A 23,028-nucleotide genomic window follows, 5' to 3' on the forward strand; every position below is an offset into this window, starting at 1 on the left:
ATTCAATCACATACAGCTAAAATGAGTCAAGACAATTGCTTTTTTTAATGTATTTTAATTCTTTAAACATGTAATACTTTTTTATACACATTCAAAACTGACTGAAACCATGTGGGTAAAGTGCATGAGAAGTTACTGTACACTTGCCAAACTATTTTTCCCTCCAAATAGAAAATGTACATTGTTTTATAGATACATTTTGGATTGATAGCTACTACAGTGAACCAAAATATAAATGCAACAATTTCAAATATTTTACTGAGTTACAGTTCATATAAGGAAATTAAGGAAAAATTAATTAGGCCTAATCTATTGATTTGCATGACTGGGAATACTGATATGCATCGGTTGGTCACATACCTTCAAAAGAAAAGGTAGGGGCGTGGATCAGAAAACCAGTCAGTATCTGGTATGATCACCATTTACCTCATGGAGAGCAACAGCTCCTTCGCATAGAGTTGATCAAGCTGTTGAAATGTTGTCCCACTCCTTTTCAATAGCTGTGCAAAGTTGCTGGATATTGGCAGGAACTGGAACACGCTGTCATACGTTGATCCAGAGCTTCCCAAACCTGCTCAATGGGTGACATGTCTGGTGAGTATGCAGGCCATGGAAGAACTGGGACATTTTCAGCTTCCAGGAATTGTGAACATCCTTGCAACATGGGGCTGTGCATTACCATTCTGAAACATGAGGTGATGGTGGCGGATGAATGGCAATGGGCCTCAGGATCTCGTAATGGTATCTGCGTTAAAATTGCCATCGATAAAAATGTAATTGTGTTTGTTGGCCGAAGCTTATGCCTGCCCATACCATAACCCCGCCATGGGGCATTCTGTTCACAACGTTGACAAACTCCACACAACGCAATACGCAAAACGCCGTCTGCCCGGTACATTTGAAACCGGGATTAATTTGTGACGAGCATACTTCTCCAGTGTGCCAGTGGCCATCAAAGGTGAGCATTTGCCCACTGAAGTTGGTTATGATGCCAAACTGCAGTCAGGTCCAAGACACTGGTTGGGACAACGAGCACACAGATGAGCTTCCCTGAGACGGTTTCTGACAGTTTGTACAGAAATTCTTTGGTTGTGTAAACACAGTTTTATCAGCTGTCCAGGTGGCTGGACTCAGACCATCCCACAGGTGAAGAAGCCAGATGTGGAGGTCCTGGGCTGGCATGGTTACACGTGGTCTGAAGTGAGGTCAGTTGAACGTACTACCAAATTCTCTAAAACAGGGGGGGTGGCTTATGGTAGAGAAATTACCATTCAACACCTCAGGTGGACATTCCTGCAGTCAGCATGCCAATTGCACACCCTCAACTTGAGACCGGTGGATAGATTATTTTGACAAAGGAAAAATGCTCACCAACAGGGATGTAAACATGTGTACAAAATTTGAGAGAAATAAGCTTTTTGTGCCTATGGAAAATTTCTGGGATCGTTTATTTCAACTCAACTCTCTTATTTTCCACCATAATTTGCAAATAAATTAATAAAAAATCCTACAATGTGATTTTCAGGATTTTTTTTCTTCTCATTTTGTCTGTCATTGTTGAAGTGTACCTATGATGAAAATTACAGGCCTCATCTTTTTAAGTGGGAGAACTTGCACAATTGGTGGCTGACTAAATACGTTTTTGCCCCACTGTAGGTGACCCCCAAAAAATACTTAGGGGGCCCGCCCAAGGATTTAAAAAATCCCTGAAAGACGTGACTATGATGTCATCACGTGGCACTATTGACGTCATTTATGTCCGACACAAAGGAGAGGGGCAGGTCCCACATCTTCTCCTGGAAGGCACTGTCAAATCTCTCGCTCTGTGCAACAGTGAAATGGTTCTTCCAGTCCCCAATGGTCCCTGTCAAGAGTGTGGATGGAAATCAGTCAATAATATAAAAGAGTATTAAATGGCAATTCCACCACTTTTCAACGTCATTTTCATTATCTCCAGCACAATACCAGTGTACGTATATATGTGAAAATGGCACATTTCTACATTTTGTATAAAAACATCTAAGGTTAAAAAGTTCTACCCGATAACATCCAACACTGAGATTCGCGGTGACGTGGGGAGCAAGAAAATACCCTCCCTCTGGCTAGAAACTTGTTGTAAATCAGTTTCTTACTTTTAATCCTACCCTGTCATGTGACAGATTTTTTTTTAAACAATAGGACCGTAGCTTTTTAACGTGCCGTTTTCACATATGTAGAAGAGATCATTAATGTGAGGTTGAAAAGTGGCGGAATTGCCCTTTAAGATAAATTTGCACAAATTATAATCCAGATGGTTGTATATCTATCGGAACATTGGTTCAGTGTAAATGTGTGGGGGCCAGGTGTGACAAGTATAGTACTGTAAGCCCTTTGTGATTGCTCTTAATAATATGCAGCTTGTGCAATGGTCTCTCTGAATCACACAACAAAAAAATCCTCATACCAAAGTGTTATTGATAAGGACACAGGCGACCATTCTGTTATCACATTATATTATGACTTACAAGGTGTGACGTGCATACCTTTCCTCATAAACGTGCCCTTGTTGTGGTCAAGCAGAGAGTCGGGCACCGTCTTGTAGTTAGCCTGCGGGTTCAGTTTCATGGTTCTAAAGGTGCTGTGTTCCACCACACTGGCCATCTGCTCCTCTGTCAAATCCTTCCCTAGAAACCTGCACATCCTCTCCACCATGGAGCGCAGGTCCTGCAACAAACACAGCGTTCATGCTTTGAGACTCATATGAACTCACAAGCCAACTCCGAGTACAGGACAGGATGGACAAGTAGATGGACAGGTAGGTTTCGCCACAGTTGGTACCTTGATCATCTCTTCATATGTGATGTACAGGAAGTTCATGTTGTCTCTATTAGCGTACCACGTCTTGATGTGCTCAAACCAACAGTTCCCAAAAACTGCAACACACACAGCAAAGACTCAAATGGATACGTCATACCCAGCCTACCACCATGAAAGCACAGCTGAACCTAAGGATACTACAGGCAAAAGTGTTTAGAAGGCTTTCGACAACATTCATTTCAAAATAATCACAATTAAAGCGTTGTTGGCTAGTGCCAACTCCCCATAGAAAACATACTTGGCTTTGAACATCATGTACAAAATGCATAGTCCTTAAACAGGACCAACGGCTCACATTCTTCTTACCTTTCCCTTCCATGAATTTCTCAAAGAAATCATTGAAGTCCTTCGGTGTCTCCAGCATGGCTGCATATTTGTGGAAGTGGTAATAGGACACGAGAACATCCTTAGGGTTTCTGGCCACATAGATCACCTTAGGGAAGCAAGGTCATACTGCATATCAATAGATTGACTATAAAAAAAACTAGATCAATATCAGTAGTAATACTTTAATGAAAGTTATCCAGAAGGTAATGATTTATAGTGATAGACTTCGGGTAACACTTAAAGCCTGCAGGTATTATGCATTCTAAGACTTATAATCAGCATGTATACCGACCATTTAGAGTATTTTGATACATAGAGATATAATATATTAAAATCCTTAAAGCATTATAAAGGCTCATACATAACAAGTAATAAAGCATTATACCTGCAGGCTAACACCAATACCAAAGTGCTAATTATGCTAAGTGCTAATACCACAGAATAATACTCAAGTGTTACCAAAATGAACCTTGCATTCCACTGACCTTTCCCCGCTTTTGTCTGACGGCGAGCGGCATGAACTTGTACTGCAGGTGGGTGACCCGTAGCCTGGGGGAAGGGGTGGCGTTAAACTCCTTCTCACTGCCAATCAGCTCGATCCATGGGACGCGCTGCGCGTTGAGATGCTCTGTGTTTGGAGTGACGTCACCTTTGGCTTCTATCAGAGTCAGAATCTGCTGCATCCAGATCGTCCCTGTCAATCACAGCAGAGTGGACACTACAGGTCATTTCAATTCAATTTAAACATGAATTGTCCGTGTAGGGACAATATGGCAAGTCAGTCCTACCATAGAACGTACAATACTGGATAGCTTAGCCCTTTCACCTCACTACCTTGATTTGATAACAGCCACACACTGTTTAACTGACAATTCAGGGGTTATTTTGATGGGGGAAAATGTAGTAAACTTTTGTTTCTCAGGGATTCTACACTACATGACCAAAAGTATGTGGACACCTGCTCGTCAAACATCTCATTCCATAATCATGGGGCATTCATTTGGAGTTGGTCCCCTTTTGCTGCTATAACAGCCTCCACTCTTCTGGGAAGGCGTTCCACTAGATGTCGGAACATTGCTGCGGGGACTTGCATTCATTCAGCCACAAGAGCCTTAGTGAGGTCGGGCACTGATGTTGGCCAATTAGTACTGGCTTGCAGTTGGCGTTCCAATTCATCCCAAAGGTATTCGTTTGGGGTTGAGTTCAGGGTTCAGGGCTCTGTGCAGGCCAGTTAAGTTCTTCCACACCGATTTCGTCAAACCATTTCTGTATGGACCTCGCTTTTTTCACAGGTGCATTGTCATGCTGAAACAGGAAAAGGCCTTCCCCAAACTGTTGCCACAAAGTTGGAAGCACAGAATTGTCTATCAAATCAAATCAAACGTATTTATATAGCCCTTCGTACATCAGCTGATATCTCAAAGTGCTGTACAGAAACCCAGCCTAAAACCCCAAACAGCAAGCAATGCAGGTGTAGAAGCACGGTGGCTAGGAAAAACTCCCTAGAAAGGCCAAAACCTAGGAAGAAACCTAGAGAGGAACAAGGCTATGTGGGGTGGCCAGTCCTCTTCTGGCTGTGCCGGGTAGAGATTATAACAGAACATGGCCAAGATGTTCAAATGTTCATAAATGACAAGCATGGTCCAATAATAATAAGGCAGAACAGTTGAAACTGGAGCAGCAGCACAGCCAGGTGGACTGGGGACAGCAAGGAGTCATCATGTCAGGTAGTCCTGAGGCCAAACAGGAAGGATATAACCCCAATGTCTACAATGTTATTATATGCTGTAGCGTTAATATTTCCTTTCACTTGAACTAAGGAGCCTGGCCCAAACCATGAAAAACAGCCCAATACCATTATTCCTCCTCCACCAAACTTTACAGTTGGCACAATGTATTAGGGCAGATAGTGGTCTCCTGGCATCCGCCAAACCCAGATTTGTCCGTCAGACTGCCAGATGGTGAAGCGTGATTCATTAAAAAAAATAAAGTGTTTCCACTAATCCAGGGTCCAATGGCGGCGAGCTTTACACCACTCAAGCCGACGCTTGGCATTGCGCATGGTGATTTTAGGCTTGTGTGCCACTACTCGGCCATGGAAACCCATTTCATGTCGCTCCTGACGAACAGTTTTTGTGCCGATGTTGCTTCCAGAGGCAGTTTGGGACTCGGTAGTGACTGTTGCAAACGAGGACAGACGATTTGTACGTGCTACGTGCTTCAGCACCCGGCGGTCCCGTTCTGTGAGCTTGTGTGACCTACTTCTTCGCAGCTGAGCCGTTGTTGCTCCCAGACGTTTCCACTTCACAATAGCAGCACCAGAAACTCTAGCAGGGCAGAAATTTGACAAACTGACTTGTTGGAAAGGTGTCATCCTATGACGGTGCCACATTGAAAGTCACTGAGCTCCTTAGTAAGGCCATTCTACTGCCAATGTTTGTCTATGAAGGTTGCATGGCAGCATTCCACTTAATATAAGGATGCAGGTAAGGTTCTGCACAGGGAGATAAGCGAAAAAGACTATTTTTTGGGGTTTAAAAACTAGGACATTTCTTTCACTTATCTGGGCTGCTGGACTGATATAGGTTGAGAACAGAGCCCACTAACAGATAAGCAAAGTAAACTCACTGAACGAGATCTACTCAGTTGAGCTGATAAACTGTGTTAGAGGACCTTATAGGAAGAGATGAAAAGAGCTATGCAGGCATGTTTTAAAGGCAGTAAACTGCTTTGAAAGCGGTAATCTGGGTATTCTAGGTAAATATATCCGTGCTGTCTCCAGTACTCACCTGACTTGGGATAAGTGACAACGAATATGTCAGAGTCTCGGATCTCCCAGTTCTGGATCTGGTCGACCTCGTCGGGAGAGTGGACCCCATTGATCAGGTTGAAGTTCCGGTGAGGAACCAGCATATAGTCCAGAACCTGGGGATCAGTGGAATCCAAATGATCTGAGAAGACAAGACATAATCAAAGGCCCACTCATTCAAACAATCTGGATCTGTGTAAGCATTAACACACAACAGGGAATAACCATTCACCTCCAGTCATGTGAGAAGGCACGAGGCCGAAGTCCTACTCATCTAAAGTTGAAACACTGTGCTTGATTAGACAAAAATCTGAAATAAACACCCCAAAAGCCCAGTAAATAAAGTTGTTATTCCAAACAAATGTTTATATAGCTATCAGATCACAGGGAGTCTGGAGGAAGTCAAGTGGAAATGTTTAAAGGGGAAATCTGGGATTGGAAAAACAACTGGTAAACAGTTGAGGGTTGGGGCTGGAGAAATGTAAACAAACAGAGCCATGGATGCAAGGACTGACCATTAATGATATCAAAATGATAGTTATGAAACCATTAGGTTGGTTTAGAATAACATTGTTTACAAACAAGATTCTATTTTGGGTTCTGGTGGGGTAAAACAGTTCACCTAAGCTCATGAGGCATTTAAAAGTTGTATTCTTCATGAAGCAACTGCTACATGCCATTAACTCAAAAGTCCTAAAATGTATGTAACAATCCCAGCTTGCCCCTTTAACAAAAAGGAGACATTGAATAACTCTCAAGTACCTATCAACAAAGCCTGGGCACAAAAAAAGTATTCCTATGAAGGACTAGCAAATATTGCAGTAAATATAAATAGTGGGTTTGCTGTGCAACAATGCATTTCTATCTGTAAATCCTAGAGGGGCAGAGAGCATGAAGTTCTGTTCACAGGCTGGTCTGAATCACAAACAAAAAAAGTAGCCTAGTTTGTGTCCATCAAGCTCAAGCATTGTCCACCATTCATGGTCCTCTATAATCCTTTCGATGCTTAAAGGGTGAGACAGATCTTGCATGCAACAGTGCATAATATATATGCCTGTATACAGTAATGTACACTTCAGATATGCAAACATGTCTCACAAGAGGTTCCAAATATGAATACAACAACAAATAATCTGGTGTACATTCTGGTATAACATTCAAGTAACATGATAAAATGCCAATACAAGGGTAGGCACTGTATTCTGCAATAGGCAATATAGCAACCTATTTGAACTCCAACTATAACTCCACGCACTGCACAGAGCGCGCACTATTCCCTACCTGTCTTTGTACGGGTGGAAGTTGTCATTGTATGCCAATGTCACAAAATCCACAATCGCGGTAGGCTACTATGAAATCCTTGGCCCCGGGGAGTTTCTTGCAGTCAATTCACAACTGTTCTCAAAAATAAGGGTTTATGATGGATAGCGGGCAGCTCTGTGTGCAATGCGCCCCCGAATATCCCCTACTGTCCCAATAGAAGACACGCTGAAGACAAACACACGTTTCCGCGTTTTTTTAAATTCACGTTGTGCTAGAGGACTACTGATGGTTTATACAATTTAAGCGCGTTCGCAGCATTAGGGCATTTTTGTAACCTTGTCCACAGGACCACGCTGCGCGGGCGCACGTCAGATTGATTTGCGCTTTTTAAACACAGCGTTTCAGAGTCCATATAATGTGGCATATTTTACATCCCTCATGACCGATGAGAAACGGGAGGAAATCCGGTATTCTTAACTAGTTTGTTTTACTGAGAAAATTAACTGAGAAACATTTTGTGGGGCCAAATTCATTATTGTTTTGTCAACATGTTGCGCACTCACTCTCACACACACTTTCCACCCTGTGCGACAGAGTGGTGTGGCGAAAAATTATTCTGGTGCTGTAGTCTTTCCTGTTCTGGTAACCTAACCAGGTAAAACTCAGGACCTTATACGGTATGACGTGATTAATCTGTTGTAAAAAGGTTTAATATGGGCTTTGATGGGACCCCTTTTTATAATCAGGTCACATGGTTTAAAAAAAAAAAACACGAATGTCCTTGGAAGATGAAAACACTAGCAAACTGCAGCAATCTTGTACTTTACATATGAATTATATTTTAAAGAAGGACTGAGGTTGTTTCCCATACACAGAGAAAGCAACATGATTGGACAAAGCTTTCTGTATGCGGGTTTGTTGCATCATGTAGTTTCGCCCTATGCAACTCTAGGCCTAATTAAAATTTACTCAGTCTGTTAGCTTTATCAATTTATTCCAGTTAATAATTTTGGATTGAAAAAGTCTAGGTAGTCTAGTCAGTTCAAGTTTCAATATAAACCACATTTGATCCAATTCACATTTTCTCACAAATTGATAAATACACAACGTTACCGCTTCCTTTGCCCTGGCCAGAAAGACGGCGCATAATAAGGCTAGATTATGCAGCTGCAGCCATTAGTAGCCTACAGTTGATCATACTGAAGAAGAAAAAATTGTTTCCATGCAATACAACATGTCAGATCGCTAATGTTTAAGTGTATATGCTGATACATTTATGGAAGAGTTTTGGCTTGTCTAGTGTGATGTGTTATCAGGTTTGCTAAATAAATACCAGAGGAAGTGGAGACTGCCGTAAGCTTTATGCAGTTGTGTCCAGCCCGCGTGACCTGCGATTTCTGTGAATGTGATTGGTTAAGGCATGCAAAGAGCCTGTAGCAGCACTCCAGCGTGAAGGATAGAGAACTTGTCGAGTTGACAAATCACAAGGCAAATCAGTCTAAAATACAGCACTTTCCCCCTCTTTTTAACGTTTTGCGTTGATATATTTTATTAAACTTAATCAAAAATGGTGATTGAAAAGTGTTGTGGTAAATGCCATCTCTCCACGTGTTCTGGCTGCCCGGCCATGCATGGACCCTAATACTGCTGATGGACTCATATTTTGTTAGAGGACAATAAACCATAAAAATAACCTTTCACCAGTTTGTGCAATTTCTCTAATATGACAGTACTATATGTCCAATACATACAATACATATTTATTTTCAGTAGAACTGATAAGGACATGCAAAGTCGCAATCCACACAACTGTCAGTTATCAGTGAGCTGTCACATTGCTGTGAGGGCATGGACAGGAATCAGGACAGAGTCTTGGAGGAAAGAATGTACCAGAGAAGTTCCTTCAACCAACCCACAGACTGCGGTCCTACCAGTTCAATAGTAATTAGAGCATTCTAGTCGGTGGCCTGGGAATAATATGTATTACAGAATGTCCTTTTCACCAGCAACTTAAAAAAGAAATATCTGTCCTATTCTCACAGTAGTGATCGTGTGGCCAGGTGACTTTCCAGGAGGGTGTGAGTGAGGGTGTGTGTCTTCTGTGTTTGTGAGAGAGTATGTGTGTGTGTATCTGTTTCACTGAAGCCGCACGTACCCAGAGGGCCCTGGCCCCTAGATACTGTAAGAAGATAAAAGCTGCGGAATGTTCCTCCTCAATTGGAACAGGACAGAAGTTTAAAGTGTGACTCAATACTAAATCATCAGTGGTCTCTATGTCTCCCCATGTAACCAGACTCATGTTTGAGAAAGGGGAGAACTACTTGGTCTTGTTTTCTGATTTGACAATACATGAGGCGCTGGTCTATTCCTACTTCTAGTGAAAGAGTGTGGGGCAAAGATTCACCAGGCGTCACTCCATGGATGCACTCCGTTTATGATATATATATATATTACACACACACACACACACTACCATTCAAAAGTTTGGAGTCACTTAGAAATGTCCTTGTTTTCCATGAAAAAATACATGAAATTAGCTGCAAAATGAATAGGAAATATAATCAAGACGTTGACAAGGTTATAAATATGAAGAAGAAGAAATTTGGCTTGTCACCAAAAGCACTCACAAACCTCTACAGATGCACAATCGAGAGCATCCTGGCGGGCTGTATCACCGCCTGGTACGGCAACTGCTCCGCCCACAACCGTAAGGCTCTCCAGAGGGTAGTGAGGTCTGCACAACGCATCACCGGGGGGCAAACTACCTGCCCTCCAGGACACCTACACCACCCGATGTTACAGGAAGGACATAAAGATCATCAAGGACAACAACCACCCGAGCCACTGCCTGTTCACCCCGCTATCATCCAGAAGGCGAGGTCAGTACAGGTGCATCAAAGCTGGGACAGAGAGACTGAAAAACAGCTTCTATCTCAAGGCCATCAGACTGTTAAACAGCCACCACTAACATTGAGTGGCTGCTGCCAACACACTGACTCAACTCCAGCCACTTTAATAATGGGAATTGATGGGAAATGATGTAAAATATATCACTAGCCACTTTAAACAATGCTACCTAATATAATGTTTACATACCCTACATTATTCATCTCATATGTATACGTATATACTGTACTCTATATCATCTACTGCATCCTTATATAATACATGTATCACTAGCCACTTTAACTATGCCACTTTGTTTACATACTCATCTCATATGTATATACTGTACTCGATACCATCTACTGTATCTTGCCTATGCTGCTCTGTACCATCACTCATTCATATATCTTTTTATGTACATATTCTTTATCCCCTTACACTGTGTATAAGACAGTAGTTTTGGAATTGTTAGTTAGATTACTTGTTGGTTATTACTGCATTGTCGGAACTAGAAGCACAAGCATTTCGCTACACTCGCATTAACATCTGCTAACCATGTGTATGTGACAAATTTGATTTGATTTGAAATAATGATTTTTAATTGAAATAGTGTCCTTCAAACTTTTCATCAAAGAATCCTCCATTTGCAGCAATCGCAGCCTTGCAGACCTTTGGCATTCTAGTTGTCAAATTGTTGAGGTAATCTGAAGAGATTTCACCTCATGCTTCCTGAAGCACCTTCCACAAGTTGGATTGGCTTGATGGGCACTTCTTACGTACCATACGGTCAAGATGCTCCTACAACAGCTCAATAGGGTTGAGATCCGGTGACTGCTAGCCACTCCATTATAGACATAATACCAACTGACTGCTTCTTCCCTAAATAGTTCTTGCATAGTTTGGAGCTGTGCTTTGAGTCATTGTCCTGTTGTAGGAGGAAATTGACTCCAATTAAGCGCCGTCCACAGGGTATGGCAATGGCGTCCACAGGGTATGGCAAAATGGAGTGATAGCCTTCCTTCTTCAACATCCCTTTTACCCTGTACAAATCTCCCACTTCACCATATTCAAAGCACCCCCAGACCATCACATTGCCTACACCATGCTGGACAGACAGCGTCAAGCCCCCGTCCAGTATCTTTTCATTTTTTTTCTGCGTCTCACGAATGTCCTTCTTTGTGATCTGAACACCTCAATCTTAGAGTTGTCTGTCCATAACACTTTTTTCCTCTGTCCAGTGTGTGTTCTTTTGCCCATCTTAATCTTTTCTTTTTATTGGCCAGTCTGAGATATGGCTTTTTCTTTGCAACTCTGCCTAGAAGGCCAGCATCCTGGAGTCGCCTTTTCACTGTTGACGTTGAGACTGGTGTTATGCGGGTACTATTTAATGAAGCTGCCAGTTGAGGACTTGTGAGGCAGCTGTTTTTCAAACTAGACACTACTTGTCCTCTTGCTCAGTTGTGCACCGGGTCCTCCCACTCTTTCTATTCTGTTTAGAGACAGTTTGCGCTGTTCTGTGAAAGGAGTAGTAGACAGCGTTGTTCGAGATCTTCAGTTTCTTGGCAATTTCTCGCATGGAATAGCCTTCATTTCTCAGAACAAGAATAGACTGACAAGTTTCAGAAGAAAGTTCTTTGTTTCTGGCCATTTTGAGCCTGTAATCGAACCCACAAATGCTGATACTCCAGATACTGAACTAGTCTAAAGGCCACTTTTATAGCTTCTTTAAATCAGCACAACAGTTTTCAGCTGTGCTAACATAATTGCAAAAAAGTTTTCTAATGATAAATTAGCCTTTTAAAATGATAAACTTAGATTAGCTAAGACAATGTGCCAGTGGAACACAAGGAGTGATGGTTGCTGATCATGGGCCTCTATACGCCTATGTAGATATTCCATTAAAAATCATCCAATCTATAATGTTTGGTTAGTCATTTCTGGTAGCTCAATAAATATATGAATACATGTTCCATGTGTCCTTACGACTTCTACAAGGTCCCAATTCTACACACAGAAATATGTTGAGGGTTTGTACAGAACAGAGAAAAAGGCAAATATTAAAATACATAATTTATTACCTTAATAAAATGTCCAAGAAAATTAAACATGAACTGTTTTTGGCAGTTATACATTTACAAAACTGCATTCCAGCATCAAGGGATCCTCTCGGCTTGCAGTGTTCTTGAGTTGAGAATGCGGGTCTGACAAACAAAAACCAAATCAATATCGAATAGCTGATTCACTGTTCAGTGCACATCGTAGCAAAACACTTTACAACTGTATGTAGTTAAGAGCCACTCAGACTCACCTGTTTCTCCACGGGGGCGAGCACACCCTCTACAGCCACCACCTGGTACTGCCTATGTTTCAGGTTGCCAGGGAACTTCCTCATGCGGCAGACTGCTGTGCTAACAGTGGAGCCATCTTGGCTCAGCAGTTTCCTCACATCTCCTGGTGTACAGCCAGGGTCCAGGAGCAACAGGCACAGGCTGCCATTCTTCTTCTGTTCCACTCCTACTATTGAGCGGCTATGGCCTGTCGATAGAAGACATGGAGGAAACACACTAAAGCCTTGGTCACACCGCAGGTCTTAATGCCCAAATCAGTTATGTTTTTCAAATCCATTTTGGACTACTGACTTTCAAAACAGTATGTTACAAGTGAGCAAATCAGATGTGTTTGTGTTGAGACATTATTCATTTGCTGACATGGCTACGCTAGTTATCATAGTAACTATGGGTGTGTGCACAGTGGTGTAGGCTGACTGGTGGTAGTGCTCATGCTTCCTATCACTCAGAAGTTATATAGCAAGCTATGGTGATAACAATGCCTGCCATGGATGTCTCCCCAGTTGCTTTGCATGTTCAAAATCATAATGTAAGAACACTTAAAGCCTCAAAAGATGATCCAACTTTCAAATGGAATCTTTTGGCTAGCCACAGCAGTCAACTAGCTAGGTAGGTAGTAGTTTAGCTTTCTAGAACAGTCACTCATTTGTTTTTAAACAATTAACAAGCAAGTTACGACCAGATGTTCTTGTCAAACTGTCAACGGAGTAGCTAGCAAGCAACAAGATATGCCAAATAAGTCTAAAAACCACTTGAGGGCAAATAAATCTGATTTGACCGTTCACATGGCCGGGAATCAGATTTGTATCGGACTTTAAAAACACCTACGAAGGTGGTTTGAAATGTGGCTTGAAATATCAGATTCCATGTGCTTTTTGGCAGTTCCGACTGCAAGAAACAGAACAGATTTGAGTCACTTCAAACTGCCAATGTGAACAAGGCTTTAGAGATAACGTAGACGTCAGGTGTACACACATACGAAACAAACAAATCTCCCTCAAACACACTAGTACTGAGCGATTAACAACATTTAAGTTATTTTTCAGTTTTTAATCACTAATTGACCGACAGATTAAATTATTTTAATTCCATTTAATTCATTTTTGTTCTGTGAGCTCGATGTGCAGTTTCTGTAGAGATAAATCAGATCAAGCCCAAACTGTGCGATGTAGTAGTGAGTTGAAGTTTCCAACAGGCCATTTTTCGACATATTTTAGTGCAGAAAACGTGGTAATTAACTACAATGACTATAATCCTTTGCGCACCCACCTACTAGTCCGGTCTGTGTGGAGCACGCGTGATCGAGCGAGATAGAAAGCAGTTGCTTCGAGAGGTATCTCTACTTGAAAATACATGTTCTAAGTGATTGGTAGTTGGTATTCAGCAGTCATAAAAGTATGCTTTATTTACTTTGAAGAACGAGTAAAATAGTGATTTTGGCAGACAGCATAGGCAGCAGCTCTATAGAGATGAGATGACTTGGAATGAAATAATAAAGTCATTGAATAAAACAAATGTAATATACACAACAACTCAAATATTTTATTAAAGTAAATGTGAATAAGTGATGGCAGTCACTACCATCATGGGACTTTTGTTTTATTATGTGTTGTTACAGCATTCAACCCACAAAATGTATAGTGCATTTAATGTAAAAAATAATAATATCGAAACCGTGATTATTTTTGAATGATCGAACCAAAACACAACCGACCTCAAAAAGCACTAATCGCTCAGCACTAAACAACACACAAGAAAACATCAAATAGACACACGACATAAACAAATTCTACATTGGATATCAGTAACCCATCATCAGCTAATCCATCCAATCCACTAAACCCATGTTAAGACTACCTTGGTGCTGGAGGTAGAGGGGCGGCTGTGTGGTCTGCACCACCCGGGGCGGTAGTCTGGCGCCTCTGGTGGCAGTCTGAGAGAAGTACTGCTTCACCCAGTCAAAGAGGCGGGGGTGGGTGTCCCCTGGGCCCGTGGGCTGGTGGAAGTCTAGAACACGGGCACTGTGGGGACACAGGTTAGAGGTAACTGACTGAGAACAGAATCCATTTTCAACCATGTACATTCTATAGTGACTCTGTGTGTGTACACTGAGTATACCAAACCCATAAGGAAAACTTAATATTGAGCCCCTCCCCTCGTTTTTGCACTCAGAACAGCGTCAATTCGTCAGGGCATGGACTCTACAAGGTTTCAAAAGCGCCCCACAGGGATATTGGCCCATGTTAACTCCAATGCTTCCCACAGTTGTGTCAAGTCGGCTGAATGTCTGGGTAGTGGACCATTCTTGATACACACAGGAAACTGTTGTGCAAGAAAACCCCAGCAGCATTGCAGTTCTTGACACACACCAGGTGCGCCTGGCACCTACCACCATACCCCGTTCAAGGTCACTTAAATCTTTTGTCTTGCAGATTCACACTCTGAATGGCACACATACACAATCCATGTCAATCGTCTCAAGGCTTGAAAATCCTTCTTTAACCTGGCTCCTCCCTTTCATCTACACTGATTAAAGTGGATTTAACAAGTGACATCAATAAGGGATCATAGCTTTCACCTGGATTCACCTGTGTCAGTCCATGTCAAGGAAAGAGTAGGTGTTCTTTTAATTTTGTATACTCAGTGTGAGAGTCCATTCAGGTGTATCTAATTCAAATATAGCTGGCTACACAAATGTGTTATGTTCTAATGCGTGTAGTATGTTAACATTCTGTGTGTGACTCTCTGGGCTCTAACCTGACTCTGAGGGAGGTGCAGAGAGCGTAGATCTCCGTAGCTCCTATCCAGGCCCGTGTGCCCTGTAGTCGCTGGTTAAAGTGGGTGGCGCCCTGAGGGTCTAACCCCTCCCGCCACGCCCCCTCTATCAACACCTGCACCTGTGGGATGCTGGGTACTGACCCCTCTGGGAGAGGAGGGAGAGAGAGGGGGGGGCAAGGAAAAGATGCCATGATAGAAGATTTAAGAGAGAAAGTTAGTTTAGGAGATTACATGGCGAAATGGCTTTTTGAGAGGGCTGCATTGAACCATTTCATTAAGCAATCCAGACAGCTACTGGATTTGAGAGAATGGTAAACAATTGTAGAATGTGATGTTTTGATATACGTGTTTCTGTCTGTGTGTACCTGAGAGACAGGTAGTGTAGGGCTCCATTCTTTGCAGAGAAGACAGGAGCATCTGGAAGTTTCTGTAGCCACATCCCCAGCCCTTATCCCCCTCTGATGAGCAGTAGTGGTCTGTGTCAGCACTCAGCCACACGTGGACACAGTCTCTGGCCTCCCTCTGGTAGTAAACATACAGAGCACCCAGCACACCTGACAGAATGAGAGGAATACAATAAACAAAGAGAATGACAAAGACGGAGAGAAAGAGAGCACTAAGGTGGAGCTGCCATTTAGTTTTTAATCAATTGAAGGAAGACAGTTATGAATGACATACATACCTTGTAGGCTAAATAAAATGTGTGCAAAACATTGAGAGATGTAGGTGGTAGATAGACAGCTGTATAAACATAACATGATGTGATCTAAACAACTCAGTTTGAGAACATAGTAAATAATGAGGGAGCTATGTTAGTCAAGATCCGGATAAGAAATTGAATCTCACACACACCCTGCGTTCTGGTCCTGCCATCGTCGACCCCTGAGGCCAGAGCCTCCATCATCTCATCTCTCTTGTTGTGGAAGTGAGCAGGCACCATGACACCTCGAGACACGGCTTTCTCCACGGTCCTCTCCATCTGTTTGCGGTAGCCCCCCCTCCCGTCCACACCAAACTGCCTCTAAACACACACACACAGCAAGGGGTCAGGGTGAGGTCACCACCACACTCAGCATACATAAGCAGACACACGTATACTGTAAATCTTGTTGACATGCAGAAACACAAATAAACCACACACTTCCTACATAAGCCATGTGACAAAGCACAGACGCGTCATATGGTGCATCATGCAGCAAGGTCAAATCCACTACTCCAGTGTTATTATGGTTGTGCTTTATAAGAACCTGCAGCTTCTTGAACTCCTCTGCCTCCCTCTTGGCCTCCTGCTCCTTCCTCCTCTGCTTCTCCTCCTCCTGCAGCCGTCTGGCCAGCCTCAGGTCTGAGCCAGGGCTCACTGCAACACACACAGCAACACAGCGTCAGTCACAATTCCCTCTCTCGAATTCACCATGCGAATCAACCCTGTACACACAAAACTGTTGTGAGGACAGCTGCATGTGTGAGCTCAGCGGTATGAGCTGGCAGGTTGTAGAAGTTCCGTTCAGTTCAAACTTTATAGTCCTCAGAGGGAAATTCATAGTTCAAAACCGATCACAAAGGACAAATTACACATTATATTGCAACTTCAGGAGTTGGCTGGCAATAGAGTGCTTGTGCAAATCAAATATGGGGTATTACACCATTCTCTATCTCTACCGAGACCCTGTTTATGGTAAAATAACAGTCATAACGTTGTTATAACATGGCTACATCTAAGCAGGAAATAAAACGTGTTGGAAGCATAAGTGGGAACTAAATAGATTTCTCATTAACCTTTTATACTCGTACCCATATTCAGGAAGAAAATAGCAGATTTGGGCATTAATAAATGCGTAAATTGGAACGTACTGGCTGTACAGTACATGCTATACATGACGTCAGAGCTCTGGCTCTGCGCTTCACAGCACTGTATGGGTTTTGCCTGACAGCAGTTCTGAACTTGAGCATCTCGCCCTACAAGAAGTTGTGCCCATATCTCCCGCTAATTGGGCAACTTTTGCAAATGTTTTGTTGTCCAAGTGAGGGAAATGCTGTAAATTAAAAAGGACTCCATGTATTTTGAAAGATCAGACGTTGAGAATGATAATAAATCTCGCTTTGATGTCATACAAACAAGCCAAACACCTGTGAGTAAATGTGCACTTCCATATCAGAAAACTTGTGTCATATACAGTGCCACCATTTATGATCTTTATTTTTAAATGATCACTATTTTTGGCGTAATATCCTGTGTTGTTCTGAACAGAATGAGCCCATGTTTGTTAATTGTGAGGAAGATTTGCAGAGGCACACGCACCTGAATGCACTCATAACTCATTTCTATGCTCACCAAAATGATGATCTGGTTCTCTGAATTGCATTGTGAAAGCCTATCACTGTAATATTGTATTTTATAACTTCGCTAGTCATGTTTGCAATATAACAGGTTTTGAAATGATACCCATCTGATCCAGATTGCGATTTATAATGGACAATTTTGGGATTGTGTAAACAACAACAGTAATTGTGTGATGGCAAGGACGCAGGACTGTGTTCCAAACAAAACAAGTGTGCTTGCTCTAGTTCCTCAACGGCACAGCTTGGAGAGCTCAAAAAAGCACCTTATAGTTTAAGACTTTTCTTTGAGTCAAAAGTTCCTTGAAATTACTTAGGAACTTAGCACACTTTGGAGAGGTGTGTGGCCACTAGGAGACACCAGTTAGTCCTCTCACTCAAACTATTTATTTTGTCTTACGTTGCACCTATGCCCATATTTTCCAGGAATATTCTTATCATGTTACTGAATGTATCCAGAGTATTTTCAGATTTTGTTATCAACAAATGCAGAAAAAGGTACAGTCAATGTAAAATGCACATACAAACAACAGTGTAATGTTTGGATTCAGTCTTGGGTCAGGTGAACCGTTGTGTCCTCATCTTTGGCAATTATGGGGAAATTATTAGACTAAACTCTTCCCCTTCAATTGCTACCATGGTTTTTCATCTGCTTTTCATATTTCTTCCTTAAGATACACTTTGAATTTAACCCTATCCCTTTAGGACAATTCCCACAAGTGTAAACATAAAATCCCAATGAAACCTGTGTTCCCATCGCATTTGATTGTTTAAATCAAGCCATACCTGCACTAGTGGCTGTGCCATAGTCAAGATGCAGCTCCACATGTTCCTGTAGGGAGTAGCAGTCTCCACACACCACAGAACACAGGGGACACTCATAACTCTTCCCACCTGAGGACGAGGTCAGGGACACACCGTGGTTAAAAGGGATATTGACGGGGCATTTTTATCTAAATCATTATTCATCCAAGTTATTCTTGTTGAGATAAAACCTCTCTTGCAAGCTTCAACCTCTGTGGATCTGCCATAGGCAGGCTTCTTCCTTTGTTTGGTTGAACTATATTTGTTCCTATGATGAAAGGAATGAGACGAACCTGAGCTGTTGCTGGATGATGCTGCCTCGGTTGATGATGTGGCCCCCAGGACAGCCTCTGAAAAGACAGATACAGATTATGTCAGAGTCAGAGACTTAACACAATGGATTGGGCCTCATGTTCTGTCTGTGCTGAACTGTGTAGACTCAAGAATGTCATGAGTTTGTACAGTCACAGTGTGTTCTGTGCTGAACTGTGTGGTCTATATGTTCTGAACTGTAGATCCAGTACCTTCAGCTGGGCTCTCTTCTAGCAAGTGCAATTCAACATGTTCCTGTAGGATGAAGGCGTCGGTGCAGACCAGAGCACACATAGGACAGGAAAACCGCTTCTCTACGACAACAGGCACACAGTCCATAACAATGAGACACAGGATGATGACAAGACTAATTCAACCCACTCCACACAGCACTTTGATGCCACACAGGAGCAGCTTTGGTAGCAGGTTCATCCTGCCCAGAAGCTCCACAGAGCAGTTCAAAATGCCATTTTTACCCACAGCCATGAGTCTTTTTAACAAATGACTCATTTATGGTGCCTTCTTAATAGGAATGTTGTTATTGCTTGTTTCCCAGCAGTAGGATAGACAACAGTATTTATCTTAAACTTGTCTCCATCTTTTATAGCTACTAACATGCAGGTGCCTTCTTAGGTGCCTTATTATGCATTTTTATCATTGTCTTTGTAATTTATTAGTGATGCTGAGTGAAAACAATTTCCCAAGTTGGGATCAATAAAGTACTACTCTACTCAAACCAACAGATATCAATCAGTCAGTATAACCAAAGATTATGGATATACTGACAAGATACATGTCTTCCCGCCCTAACGATGGAAGTTGTTGTCCACAAAGCGGCAAGGCAGACTGACTAGCTCCTGCCTATCTTTGCTTTGGATTGGTGGATTATTGTAATCCTTTTTTGAATATTCGATGAGGGTTGTGACGTTAAACGCCTGTATTCAATGGAGAGAGATGCTGCTAGCCTCATCCAATGAATATGCATAGCCATCTCCGAGATAGTGTTTTTTGTGAAGTGACAATGATGTCATGTGTCCTACTTATATCAGTACACTCATAACTTAAGCATTACGAAACTTCTATTATAAATAAACCTCATGTAGCAAATAAGCCATTCATTTTATTGTTGGCTAAATTCAACACTCTCTTGCTTTGTGGGCGAAACAACAAAAAACAACACCTGATGGAGGGAGACAGATTCTGATGAGTTGGGCCTCTCTCTTCCACTTCAGTACAACTAGGCCTAATATTAGTCAGTACAAAAAACTAACTGATGAGGTTTACAAAATAGTGATGCAATCGACGACTAAAGTGAGGAAGAGCCCACGAAGGCCAGACAGCATGGACTGTTAATGGGATGCATTGACAGTTCATCAATAGGCAATCAATCCAACTATTAGTCCGTATGACAAACCAAATCATATCAGTCAAAATACAAAAAAACAAGTAATATCACACAGTACGACAAACAAACTAATTAGTCAGTACGACAAATTATATCAGTAGGTACAAACAACCAACAAACAACAGTCCATATGACAAACCAACTAACAGTCCGTACGACAAATCATATCTGTCAGTATAAACAACCAGCTAACGTCAGTCCGTACGACAAACCCAACTAACGTCAGTCCGTACGACAAACCCAACTAACGTCAGTCCGTACGACAAACCCAACTAACGTCAGTCCGTACGACAAACCCAACTAACGTCAGTCAGTGGGACAAACCCAACTAACGTCAGTCAGTGGTACAAACCCAACTAACGTCAGTCAGTGGGACAAACCCAACTAACGTCAGTCAGTGGGACAAACCCAACTAACGTCAGTCAGTGGGACAAACCCAACAAACCCAACTAACGCCAGTCAGTGGGACAAACCCAACTAACGTCAGTCAGTGGGACAAACCCAACTAACGTCAGTCAGTGGGACAAACCCAGTCAGTGGGACAAACCCAACTAACGTCAGTCAGTGGGACAAACCCAACTAACGTCAGTCAGTGGGACAAACCCAACTAACGTCAGTCAGTGGGACAAACCCAACTAACGTCAGTCAGTGGGACAAACCCAACTAACGTCAGTCAGTGGGACAAACCCAACTAACGTCAGTCAGTGGGACAAACCCAACTAACGTCAGTCAGTGGGACAAACCCAACTAACGTCAGTCAGTGGGACAAACCCAACTAACGTCAGTCAGTGGGACAAACCCAACAACGTCAGTCAGTGGGACAAACCCAACTAACGTCAGTCAGTGGGACAAACCAGTCAGTGGGACAAACCCAACTAACGTCAGTCAGTGGGACAAACCCAACTAACGTCAGTCAGTGGGACAAACCCAACGCCAACGTCAGTCAGTGGGACAAACCCAACTAACGCCAGTCAGTGGGACAAACCCAACTAACGTCAGTCAGTGGGACAAACCCAACTAACGTCAGTCAGTGGGACAAACCCATCTAACGTCAGTCAGTGGGACAAACCCAACTAACGTCAGTCAGTGGGACAAAACAACTAACGCCAGTCAGTGGGACAAACCCATCCAACGTCAGTCAGTGGGACAAACCAACTAACAGTCCGTACGACAAATCATATCGGTCAGTATAAACAACCAGCTAACAACAGTCAGTATGACAAACCAACTAACATCAGTCCGTACGACAAACCAACTAACATCAGTCCGTACAAAAAACCAACTAACATCAGTCCGTACGACAAACCAACTAACATCAGTCCGTACGACAAACCAACTAACAGTCCGTACGACAAATCACATCTGTCAGTATAAACAACCAGCTAACAACAGTCCGTACGACAAACCCAACTAACGTCAGTCAGTGGGACAAACCCAACTAACGTCAGTCAGTGGGACAAACCCAACTAACGTCAGTCAGTGGGACAAACCCAACTAACGTCAGTCAGTGGGACAAACCCAACTAACGTCAGTCAGTGGGACAAAACAAACTAACGCCAGTCAGTGGGACAAAACAAACTAACGCCAGTCAGTGGGACAAAACAAACTAACGCCAGTCAGTGGGACAAAACCAACTAATGCCAGTCAGTGGGACAAAACCAACTAATGCCAGTCAGTGGGACAAAACCAACTAATGCCAGTCAGTGGGACAAAACCAACTAACGTCAGTCAGTACAACAAACCAGTAGTAAAGATGTAACAACATGTTGAATAAACAAACATTTCAGACACACTAAAATAAACCTTTAAGTGGGGAGGAGAAACGCTTCTGTTTGACTTTGGTGTGCTCTGCGGATCCCACTCCCACAGACTCTTCAGCATTACAGTGTCTGCTAGTAGGCCTACTGGAGTCCTGAGCTGATCTCAGGAAGCCTGTAGACACTGAAGAGGTGGATACAACAATGGCCACTGCTCGCCCTCCACCGAACTCCCCCCCAGCTTCAGTAATTTTCTCCTTAGACTCCAGTGTGCTATTGGATGTCCTGGGTGAGACCCCTCCTCCAATGGTGTCAAACCTGTTCCCATTGTCTACTCCTCTTTCAGAACCCTCAGACCTAGACAAACCAATGGCTTGTTTGGAGTGATTGTCCACTATGGTGGTAGTGAGAGTAGGACTTGAGCTGGGCCTGACAAGACTGTGACCACCTCTACCCTCTGCTCCTCCTCCGTCATGGCCCTGTTCCTCTTTGTGTGTGGTATTGATGTGGAAGTGGAGTTCGTCGTTGGCGACTCCGGACCAGGAACAGAGGGTGCAGCCCATGTCATTCTCCGGGTGGCTCAGGAGGAGATGGGTCTTCATGTCCTCCTCCAACACCAATTCCTCGCCACAGACCTCACACGTCAGCATGGTCAATTGTTTCTGGTGCTCAGCTGGACACTGAAATGAAGATAAATTATGATAACATTAATTGTCAGTAAATAAATAGGAATAAACAGGAAGGATGTCAATCAAATGTAGACCAAATGTACCCAATAACGAAACAACGCAATTCCCACCTTTGTCAGCCAAGACGCAACAACGCAATTCCCATCTTTGTCAGCCAAGATAGCTAGCCAAATTCTAACTCAGCTATCATAGTTAATTCTGAATTTGTCTAGTCAACATGTCAGGCTATGGGCTAAAACGTAACTTCAAAACACGGAGATTGCTAGCTAGCTAACCATCATGTTACTCACCGATTTCAAAAATATGGACGATGTGCCGTACTAATGCTTGACTTATGTGACTACTTTCAAAATAAATGTGTTTCTGTTTCACTTTTCATTCATATGCCATCTTAGCAATGCTAGCTAACAACTTGACTTTACTGGCCCAGTTGGCTTCTCCTCCTTCAGTTGGGGCT

At 42.7% G+C, this 23,028-nt stretch overlaps 2 protein-coding genes across 6 annotated transcripts; both read right to left on the minus strand.

Moving 5' to 3' along the window:
- Positions 1–1,222: 1,222 nt before the first annotated feature.
- On the minus strand, positions 1,223–7,659 carry LOC112227839 (amine sulfotransferase-like). 2 transcript variants are annotated; one of them, XM_024392784.2, is made up of 7 exons: positions 7,274–7,659; positions 5,973–6,134; positions 3,669–3,877; positions 3,163–3,289; positions 2,818–2,912; positions 2,523–2,703; positions 1,223–1,864 (listed from the first exon to the last, which is right to left on the minus strand). In XM_024392784.2, exons 1-7 carry the CDS (start codon positions 7,299–7,301, stop codon positions 1,731–1,733), a joined length of 936 nt encoding a protein of 311 aa, XP_024248552.1. In that variant the 5' UTR covers positions 7,302–7,659; the 3' UTR covers positions 1,223–1,730. The 2 variants fall into 2 exon arrangements, with proteins under 2 accessions (XP_024248552.1, XP_024248559.1); XM_024392791.2 differs by lacking the exon at positions 7,274–7,659 and adding an exon at positions 6,225–6,976.
- A 4,539-nt stretch (positions 7,660–12,198) lies between these two features.
- LOC112227815 (zinc finger-containing ubiquitin peptidase 1) lies at positions 12,199–23,025 on the minus strand. 4 transcript variants are annotated; one of them, XM_024392731.2, is made up of 12 exons: positions 22,862–23,023; positions 21,929–22,562; positions 18,933–19,034; positions 18,702–18,758; positions 18,391–18,498; positions 16,515–16,624; positions 16,120–16,288; positions 15,633–15,821; positions 15,247–15,412; positions 14,347–14,510; positions 12,450–12,676; positions 12,199–12,342 (listed from the first exon to the last, which is right to left on the minus strand). In XM_024392731.2, exons 2-12 carry the CDS (start codon positions 22,530–22,532, stop codon positions 12,295–12,297), a joined length of 1,944 nt encoding a protein of 647 aa, XP_024248499.1. In that variant the 5' UTR covers positions 22,533–22,562; positions 22,862–23,023; the 3' UTR covers positions 12,199–12,294. The 4 variants fall into 4 exon arrangements, with proteins under 4 accessions (XP_024248499.1, XP_024248508.1, XP_024248515.1 ...); XM_024392740.2 differs by lacking the exon at positions 22,862–23,023 and adding an exon at positions 22,682–22,852; XM_024392747.2 differs by lacking the exon at positions 18,933–19,034 and having other exon boundaries at positions 22,862–23,025.
- Positions 23,026–23,028: the final 3 nt, after the last annotated feature.

The sequence above is a fragment of the Oncorhynchus tshawytscha genome, linkage group LG03, assembly GCF_018296145.1.
Source record: "Oncorhynchus tshawytscha isolate Ot180627B linkage group LG03, Otsh_v2.0, whole genome shotgun sequence".
Classification (NCBI taxonomy): domain Eukaryota; kingdom Metazoa; phylum Chordata; class Actinopteri; order Salmoniformes; family Salmonidae; genus Oncorhynchus; species Oncorhynchus tshawytscha.

Bases quoted from the DNA above. Each gene is read 5' to 3' on its own strand.
- LOC112227815 (XM_024392731.2), bottom strand. From the start codon at position 22,532: ATGCTGACGTGTGAGGTCTGTGGCGAGGAATTGGTGTTGGAGGAGGAC. The intron at 19,035-21,928 runs GTTTATTTTAGT...CTGTTGTCGTAG, and splicing joins TTTCTCCTCCCCACTTAAAG to AGAAGCGGTTTTCCTGTCCT. The intron at 15,413-15,632 runs GTACACACAGAC...CTCCTCTCCCAG, and splicing joins CTACACTACCTGTCTCTCAG to AGGGGTCAGTACCCAGCATC.
- LOC112227839 (XM_024392784.2), bottom strand. From the start codon at position 7,301: ATGACAACTTCCACCCGTACAAAGACAG. The intron at 3,878-5,972 runs GTGAGTACTGGA...TGTGATTGACAG, and splicing joins TGTCACTTATCCCAAGTCAG to GGACGATCTGGATGCAGCAG. The intron at 1,865-2,522 runs GTATGCACGTCA...CACTCTTGACAG, and splicing joins GGGCACGTTTATGAGGAAAG to GGACCATTGGGGACTGGAAG.